The sequence below is a fragment of the Poecilia formosa genome, unplaced genomic scaffold (assembly GCF_000485575.1).
Source record: "Poecilia formosa unplaced genomic scaffold, Poecilia_formosa-5.1.2 Scaffold118, whole genome shotgun sequence".
NCBI lineage: Eukaryota > Metazoa > Chordata > Actinopteri > Cyprinodontiformes > Poeciliidae > Poecilia > Poecilia formosa.
In genome coordinates this window covers 352,849-362,526 of record NW_006800057.1, presented here as the reverse complement: position 1 = coordinate 362,526, position 9,678 = coordinate 352,849, and the positions used below count along the sequence as shown (strand labels likewise).

The window sequence follows — 9,678 nt, the reverse complement described above, 5'->3', positions numbered from 1 at the left end:
AGAAAGTCATAGAAAGTCGAGCTGCTTCTGCCTTGTGAGTCAGAAGCAGCTCGTCACGTAACCATGGAGACCACGGTAGGTTAGACCAATTCGTTTCATGGGGACTCGATGCAGCCTTTGAGGTCTTTGGAGGATGTTGCCTGTTCTGGTTGCCTTGAAGGCCACGGCTGCTGAATGACCCAGCAGCTTTTAACTCCCACACTTTCACTTAAGAGGAAATGAAATCAAAAAGGGAATCGATGTTACTGGGTCTATAAAGGATACTTGAAGTTGTCTCCCAAACAAGTTTTCTATTGCTTATTCGCAACTACAGCTAAAGCTAAAATATAAAGTAAGCATGGAAACCTGTAGTAAGTTTGACAAACTTTTCATGTCAAGTTCTCACCATATTTGCAAAAAAAAGCAACATACAAGTATGTCTGTGTCTCTGTGGCAACAGTGTCCTCATTTTTATTTCAATTATATTTTTACTCCTCTTCTACATTGCTGATTTTCTCTCCCGTTTCGCTCTCACAGTTCATAACCCTTTGCCAGATTCTCCATTTTCATATCAAGGAAACAAAGACCCTCTCTAACAGAAGTCATGCAGCTGTTAATAATATTCTAATATACTGTTACTGTTCACAGTTCTTGAATTTACATAGGAAAATGTATGGGAGTGTATTTCTACGTAAACACTGATGAACAATACTGTAATAGTAGATTTAAAAAGAAACTTTGTGTAAAACTGAGGAAATATTTGCAGACAGCCTCGAGTTTTATCAGGATTTACAATATGGTCTTTGTTGCAAGGAGGGCTTGTCTCAAAGCTTAGAAAGATCTAAAAACACACAAAAAACAGAAAGCTTGTCAATGTGTAAATTAAAAGTAACCTAAAACAATATTTCCAGAATCAGTTTTAAAAATAGTTGAATATGGCTAAACTGTTGACCTCAATAATTTGGACACCTTGTTAACTAAAAATGCAGGAGGCAAATGATCTGCCTCAAAGCTTCCTTGAAGCTGCCTTATGTAACTTTTACAGCAGCCTGAGTTAATATTGACATCTGAAGAAATGAATCGCTCCTGATCAAAAACACCCAACCAGAACCAACCAGGCGGGGTGAGGTCAGACCCTGAGGTCAGACCCTCAGACCTCAGGGTCTGAGCGTTGTCAGTCGCCCTCATGTACTTGCTGCTAAATGTGCTAAACAACTTACTGTTAAAGAAAAACTGTTTATCTGCTATGCTAACTAGTCTAAGCATTCACAATAGGCTATGCTAGCTGCAGCGCAACGGAGAACAGCTCTACCCTGAGGGTGACTGACAGCGCTAATATTCTTGTCCTGGCTCTGATTGGTTGTCTCTCATTAGCACTGGGAGCGCTGGGAGAAGGCAAAGGAACTCCAATTTCTCACACATCTATCTCATACAAACTGTCACAACATATAGTGAGATTTGCATAAAATATTTTCAATGAAAGTTACATACTGCAGCTTTAAATACACTGTAATAAATACTATTCTTACTCTTAGAGTGGAATAAAAACACAATAGTATTTATTACACTGTAATAAATTGTAGTCAATTGCCTCGTGGTACTATTCAGTGCACTGTGCTCCAGCTGGATGTTGCGTTATCAGATGCTCTTGCATCTGATAACTCCTACGTGTATGCTAAGCATTACTTTTAGCTCTGGCAGGAGACATAGAGTACCAAAATGACAGAAACGGTCAAACATATAGGACTATTTTAAACCAAACAGAAAAAACAACACAGATGAATGCAAGCACTGCACATTAGCAGATAGCATTCCACAGTAGTCCTCCATTTTGCAGCTTGTTAATAGAAAGTACCCCTAAAGTCACTCAAGCCCAGCAGCCTGTTTAAATTCAAGCAGCTTAGCAACACAAAAAAGTATACAATAACACCAATAACACAAAACAATAAGTTTATTCTACGTTAATTTTCTCTGCCAGTTCACAGTTTCCAACAGGTCGTGATACCATGTCACTAGTGGAGTAAAATAAGCTGTTGGGGCGTCTGCTTGACTGGGGCAAGTTAGTATGCACATCCTTTCCTTGACGTAGATACCAATCTCGTCTTCAGTCTATAATTCTTTAAAATTTTCTTCTGCCCAAAATGCTATCTGGTAGCTCTTCCACCAGGCATCATTCAAACAAGATGAATTAGCGAACATGTTCACAATTCTCAGGTTCTCTCACCGAATCAAGATGTTTGAATCGCTCTTAGTGTGACCCCCTCCTCTGAAGCCAGTTTGCCATGGAAGACCCCAACAACAGTCAAAGCTCCAGACAACTTAGACCTCAGGATCATAGGGGTACTCAAACCCCTCCACCACATTAAGGTGGCGATTCTGCGAAGGGGAGGAAACCAGCAGATTGCATCAAAACTTTATATCAATGCAATCCCCCATCCTGAGCAAGCACGGGGTGACAGTGGAGAGGAAACACTCCCCTTTCAAAGGAATAGACCTCTAGCAGAACCAGGCTCAGGATGGACGGACGTCTGCCTCGACCGGCTGGGGTTGGAGAGGACAGGAAAGAGACACAGACAAACATACACACACTCGTACACACACCCTGGGTTGGGGAAGATCTGGAAAAAACACAGAGAGAAGAACTTTGATTAGGGAGATGAACTATGGACACATTAGAAACAAAACAAATTACATATATACATTTTTGTATTAGTACAAATTTACAGACACATTTATAGACAGAGACACAACGAAATATATACACCCATGTAAAAACTCAAACTTGCTTAATATACTGATATATACATAAAAAATATATATGTGTTTATGCATGTGTGAATGTGTCTGCTTGCATTGTGAACGGAGGTCAAGGTCTGGCGGTAAGAATTCCTAATGAACCTAACCAGATGTCTCTAGGACTGTGGGAGTAAACCTCAGTACCCAGGAAAAAACGGAACTAACTTCACCTAACCTAGCATGGATGCTTTTAGGGAGTAGAAAATAAACCGGAGTACCCGGAGAAAACCGACAAATCTCCAATAAACTGTATAGCTGTTGTGTTGTCTAGAGGAGAAAACTGGAGCATCCAAATAAAACATAAAAATAACAATAATTCTAAAATGGATGGTTTCTAGAGTAGGGGACAGAACTTAAGGACCCAGAAAACACCCACAAATATTGATGTTTTTTCATAAAATGCCTCAAGATGATCTTTGTTTTGATTTGGCACTATGTAAAATAACTAATTGAACTGAATCTTTATCTATTCCATCCATTTTCTTCCGCTTATCCATGGTCAGGTCATGGGGTAGCAGTCTAAAGAGAAGGCCCAGACTTCCATCTCCTCTCCCCCCTTGAGCTCACTCCTCTGGAGGAATCCCAGAGGAGCGTTCCCAGGACAGCCGCAAACCATAGAACCTGAAGGATATCCTTGGGCCTCCTCCCAATGGAAGGTGCCTGGAACACTTCACCAGGAGGCATCCAGGACACATGCTGACTAAATGCCCAAGTCACCTCAACTGGCTCCTCTCAACAAGGAAAGGTAGCAGCTCAACGCTGATTCCCTTCTGGATGACTGAGCTTCAATCTCTAAGGGAGAGCCCAGATACCCTGCGAAGGAAACTAATTTCAGCCGCTTGTATACACCTCTCAACCTAACACCAGTTCAGGCTCCTTCCCCACCAGAGAAGTGACATTCCACGTTGTAAAGCCAGCTTCTATAGCTGAGGATCAGACCGTCGAGGTCCCCCACCTTCAGCCACCACCCATACTGCATTGCACCTGACCCTTTTTGAATCTTTAATGAACCTAAAATGGATGTTGTTTTGAGTAGATTAGGAACTGCAGCACCCGAAGAAAATGAACTGCCAAATTAACCGACTTGTGTCATTTAACCCTAACCCCAATCCTTTATAGTTTAATAGTGCCCTACAGTTCAGCCTAAACTAGATTAAACTAACAAAAAAATTTAAGGTTGCAATGGTGTGTGTGTGTGTGTGTATGCGTGTGTGTGTGTGTGTGTGTGTGCGTGTGCATGTGTGTATAGTCTACGAAAGCCACGGGTGGCACAGCAGCTCTTCCAAGGTGGGACGGTCCTCGGGGTCACCTATCAGACACTTTGACAGAAAATCCATGCAGTCTGGAAGGTTAGAGGTTAAACAGCAACAATGAACAGAGCCAAAGGAACAAAACAGAATGACAGAGAACATATGTACTGTAAGATATATGGACAAGTGTTTGTCTTACCGTCGGAAAGCCAATGCCAGATTGTCAAGTTGTTTGAGATGTAGGTGTTAATGTTGAACCGCGTCATGTGGAGCATCTCGAACAGAACAACGCCCAGCTGCCACGCTGTTGTAGGTCCAGCCCTGTAGGTACTGTTAACCATCCAGTCCAGTGGGATGTGACCAGGAGTACCTTGAAGATGTGTAAGAATAAGATCATAAAGATGAAAACGATTTTTTAAAAACAGCATTAATAAATGAGAATGGAGTGAGTTCTACGGTTCAGTCGTACCACAGAGTAGTTCATGTTGTTTCCTGTCATCAAAGCAGCTTAAGCCGAAGTCTATGAGATATATTTGTTTGTCTTCTGAGCTGCTGTCAATCAGGACATTGTCCACTTTTAGGTCTCTGTGGAAGATGTTTGCATTCTGAAGGTAAACAGCAGCTTCCACCAGCTGTTTTATTATGACCTAAGGTGCGAAGATAATATGACAGGGAGAAACTACCCATATTTAAATTCAGTATGAAAAAGCAACAATGAAAGCAGTACATATAACATTTCAAAAACACAACAAAAGTCCATCCAGCAGCTTACCTTCAATCAATCAATCAATCAATCAATCAATCAATCAATCAATCAAATGTTATTTGTATAGCATATTTCAGCATCAAAACATTTCTAAGTGCATCATAAAAACAAAAACGCAAAGTCATGCAACATAGAATCAACAATTGAAGCATTACATTGAGTCAAGTGGCATAGTTAAATTCTTAATTGATTATGCTTCAAAGGCAACTCAAAAACAGGTGGGTTTTTAATATAAATTTAAAGGCACTTTGTGTTTCAGCAGTTTTCTGGAAGTTCTGGACCTCTCTTACATTGAATAAGTGAGGTACCCCAAGATTGAGCTTTGGGGTACCTCCGGCCCAATGCTCTAGTCGTTTTAGTAATATGTCATGATCAACAGTGTCAAAAGCTGCACTGTGATGTGATCAGATATCAGTGCACTTCTTCCACAGTCTATATTCATATGGATGTCATTGAACACTTTGAATAGGCCAGTCTAAGTGCTGTGGTGGGCCCGGAAACCAGACTGAAAGACATCAAAGTGCTTTGTTATCAATAGGAAACTATTCAATTGTTTAAAAACACCTTTTTCAATAACTTTGCTGATGAATAAGAGGCTGGAGATCAGCCTGTAATTCTACAGTAGTGATTTGTCCAATTGTTTTATCAGTGGTTTGATAACTGCTGTTTTTAACCCTTGTGTGTGTGAGGACTGAGGCAAACGTAGACGACTGTGGCAAACGATTCAAGTTTTACGTGTGTGGGGTCAGTTGGACCCCATTTCTAAACACAAGGGTTAAAGCCTGGGGGAAAACTCCTGATGGAAGTGATGAGTTTACTATTTGAATCAGATTATTTTTACTGAGAGGCAGGACTTTTTTAAAGAAATGTGTGGATAGGATATCAGGACAGGAGGAACTTGAGCTTAATTGATTAATAATTTCTTCTAGGGTTTTATAATTAAGTATTTGAAATTGGGTAATTTTTCCTGCATTATTACTATGCTTGAGTATAGTACTGGTACCTTGGCCTCACTCTCCTCTATGAAATTTCCACGCTCATTAAGATAGAGCAAGAGGTCCTCTGCGAACATGGGCCTCTCCATGACCAAAATCAGCTCCTGATCCAGATCATACCAGTCTAACAGGGACAAGATGGCTGAATGCGGCACTGTTTCACTTGCAAGTTTTAACATGATGACCAACTCCATGGGCAGCTCGCTGCCGTTCTCATCCTGAAACATCCAAACAAACAGGAGAAACCCACAATGCATCTGGAATCCACTAAGAAAAAAAAAAAAACTGTGCTAGATTCTACTGCTCACTTACCTTATGTTTGATGACTACTTTGTCTTTTGGTATGTGTTTGATAGCCACCTATAAGATAGCAACAAGACTATATATATATATATATATATATATATATATATATATCAGTCATACTTTCCCTACCGGAAGTCAGTAGGAGTCAGATTTTGTTGAGAAGAGCTAAAATCCTCAGATTGTTGGAAGACTAACAGATAGTCAGATTGAATCTCTCTTTTAGTTGATTTTAGCTCAAAACCATTCAAACTGAAACATCTTCTGAGTGTTTCTGAAAACGCTCAAAAAATGTTTCTGAGCGTTTTCAGGTTTCACAGTTGATTGAAAAATTTTCTGCTTAACTTCCGACCAACATCTACATACAGTCTGATACAGACATTGTAAAGCTGAGAACACTGCCACAAACTCTGTCTGAGGCATTTACCGCTCACTGTACAAAGTCTGGCACCGCCTACTGATAACTACGTGTAGGAGAACTACATCTGATTTTAACTTTGTATGCAGATGATAAAAAAAATGTAAAAATTACTGTGTGGATTTCTAAATTGAATTGTGTGTGTCTGTGTCAGAGATTGTAATACTTACAGGTAATTTACCCTCTAACCGATAGCCAGCAAAGACAGACCCGAAGCCTCCGTCTCCCAGCAGATGCAGCTCAACGTATTTTTGCAGGAATGCAGCTAAACACATGAACACATTTGAAATTCACAAAGCGTCAGAATTGAAGCTTGGATCTAATTATCACCACATCTTATTTCTATCCCATAATAAATGGTTATGCTACAAATCTACTACTACATAAACTCCAACCTCTTTGGGAATCCTCTTGTTCTTCTTCCATCACCATCTTCATCCTCCTCCTGGTTGGAGGTTCCTCCAGGTCCTCCATCTTCCTTTTCGGATTCCTCTTTCTGATCCCTGTAATGTCAAACATATTATGTTTGATATACGAGTTTCTCAGACCTGTACATTTTCAGTGTGTTTCCTATCCCAGAAAAACCTGATGTATATAACCAAATGCGTACAGTTAACAAATGAACCATCATAGATCAGTAATTTCTCCTAAAACAGACCTTCAATTAAAGCTATGCTATGCAATTTTTGACCCATTTTGAGAAGATTTTCCACCCTTTGGAGAAGTTTTGGGACCAGGTCTTGTTTCAACTTCATCAGATGCTGTACATCATGTTACACAAGGTAACGGAGTAAAGTTTGAGACCCATGTTCGAAAGCCTCTGTATACTACGTGGCTGTCAAATGGTTTGACTCCTGGCTCATTAACCTTTCTCTTTTGATGTAGTCAGAAGATTCAACAAGTAATCCAGATCAAAAATAAAATTTTCTGATATGTATTTCATAGTTCAGCCTTTACAGGGTTAAATCTCAAGTCCTCTTCTGTAAAGCACCAGACGGAGCTGGCACTTTAGCAGTAGGAATTACCCAAAGAAACAACATGAATATATTAACATTCAGTTGCCTTAAGAAAAAAACATCCTGATGTAAAGATTCAACTTAGTGGCTTATAAATATTTTTACAGAGCATTTTCTGTCCCTAATTTCAGTGTAATTTATAGGAATTCAAGTGATGCAACCTAGTGATAACACATAAAATACAAATGACATTTGGTAGTGTAATGTAAAAATGTGAGATTTATGAATACTTTTGCAAAGTATTGTTTCTCCTTTGTGTTATTTTCCGTCCCTTTAACTGTAATATGCTATTGTTAAGCAGCATCTTAATGCAAACTGTGAGTTTGCATTAAGTGAGTGCAAACTAACAATGGTTTCACCAAAGCAGCCAACCTGCACTGACGTCTGTTGAGCAGCAAGACTCTTTGCTCTGGTCCTGCTCCTGTTCCATTTTCTTCCTCTTGGCCTTCGGTGAACATTCCTCTGCTTCTTCTTTCATTTTTCTCTCCACCATCCTCCTCGTCCTCATCTGTTCCTGGTAGCTTGAAGAGGATCCAGCCATGTCAGAGACCCTCCGCCTTTTTCTGGGGGTCTCAATTTCAGATATTTTCCTTTTCTTTGGTCTGCTGTTGTTCTCTAAAGTGACATATAGGGAAAATTGTATTATTATTTTTTGCAATTTATCAAATATTAAGTATTTCTAGATAGGAGTGGCCACTTCTATCATTTATCGTGATATATTTCATATAATGATACGAAATATATCACAAAATATATTCTGATTTTTCACTGTCATGATAAATTTTAATTGATGTTTAATTCTGTGTGCAGTTTAGCATTAAAAATCACCCGACTTTATGCGACTGGTGCCCCAAAGAAGCGCATTATAAGTGGGATGGTTTTTAAAGAGCAGTGTTTGTGGGTCTATAATTGCTGTGACACATTAGCTGTGTTCATGTTACATAAGTGCAGAAAACTCTAAATTTCACACTTGTGGTATTTATGTTGAATAGGAAACACAAATCAAATCAAATCATGTGTGAATAAGTTTAATACAAAAGTCATTAAAAAACATGCAGTGCCATTATCCTGAAACTACTTCCTGCCACCGTCTTCTTTGTGGTTTGCGCCAGTGGCAACATCCTGCTGTTGATCATGTGACTAGTGAGATGCGAAAAAAGTGTTTCTATTGCAGTTTTGCAAAATAAATGATATGGGAGTTTTTTCTAAACTGGTGTGTTTCCATGAAACAAATGTACTTTCAAAATGTCAAATTGGACAATTATATGGTGAATGGAAACATTGCTAATGTCACAGTCATACAGTTACCTAAAAAGTAAGAAATAAATATATATTATCACCACTTTTATCATTATTGGAATAGTATGGCACAATGTTGTGTTAAACAATAAGTCCACATCTCCCTCCCCTATTTCTACATCACCTCAGAGGCTGATGTGTGATCATAGACTTTATTAGACAAACTGTTCCACTTTTAACTCATGTTCACCAAAACACATGGTTCTGGGTGAAACTATCACAGACTCACACATCTCAAAGTTCCCAACAACAGACAAGACAGTAACAGAAATTCTTAATGATAAAAACTCTAAATCTCTAAATTATATTAATCAGTACCTAAATGAACAAACTTTTAAACCTATGCTTATCTTTATCAAGATATGCACCATATGTTGATAATCTAATGAACTCTTTTACCTCGTTGTCTCATGAGGGCTGGCATTTTTTCATTCCTTTTATGTTCTTTGAACATCTTTTTTTCCATTAGATTTCAGCATCAATTACTTCACTTACAAGTGTTGGCAGTTTTGTCTCTCGTAGTTATGTCTCACTCTATCAGAGATTTCTGACGAACTGAACTCAAATAGAATGTTGGGTTTTTCTTTTGTGTCTCCTCGCAACCAGTGTGACATCAAAAATAACATTCCAAAATTTGGTCATAAATGTCAGAATAGAGGTGATGTTGCTTAGCAGCCCTCTGGCTTAAGCCTAACATGCAGAACACAGAAAAAGCCCCACAATCAAACTTTTTAGAGCAATGAATCCCTGCAGAGCCCTCTAGGGGACATAGGATTTGTTTTTCTTTTGTGTCTCCTCGCAAAACTTTTTGCGTTCCCTCGCAATACTGTACTGATCAGTTCATGCGGCATAATTG

General features: G+C 39.2%; 1 protein-coding gene across 1 annotated transcript; it reads right to left on the bottom strand.

Annotated features, from left to right (window-relative positions):
• Positions 1 to 1,918: 1,918 nt before the first annotated feature.
• Positions 1,919 to 9,366, bottom strand: LOC103143959 (serine/threonine-protein kinase pim-2-like). The gene is made up of 9 exons (XM_007560691.2): positions 9,222 to 9,366; positions 7,896 to 8,138; positions 6,903 to 7,010; positions 6,678 to 6,772; positions 6,099 to 6,146; positions 5,795 to 6,004; positions 4,495 to 4,672; positions 4,225 to 4,395; positions 1,919 to 4,117 (listed from the first exon to the last, which is right to left on the bottom strand). The coding sequence occupies exons 1-9, from the start codon at positions 9,286 to 9,288 to the stop codon at positions 4,026 to 4,028; spliced, it is 1,212 nt and encodes a 403-aa protein (XP_007560753.2). The 5' UTR covers positions 9,289 to 9,366; the 3' UTR covers positions 1,919 to 4,025.
• Between the last annotated feature and the right edge of the window lie 312 nt (positions 9,367 to 9,678).

Excerpts from the sequence above, each read along its gene's own strand:
- LOC103143959 (XM_007560691.2), bottom strand. The coding sequence starts at position 9,288 with ATGGAAAAAAAGATGTTCAAAGAACATAAAAGGAATGAAAAAATGCCA. Across the intron at positions 8,139-9,221 it reads AGCCCTCATGAGACAACGAG|AGAACAACAGCAGACCAAAG; the intron begins GTAAAAGAGTTC and ends ATGTCACTTTAG. Across the intron at positions 4,673-5,794 it reads TAGAGGAGAGTGAGGCCAAG|GTCATAATAAAACAGCTGGT; the intron begins GTACCAGTACTA and ends TTCGCACCTTAG.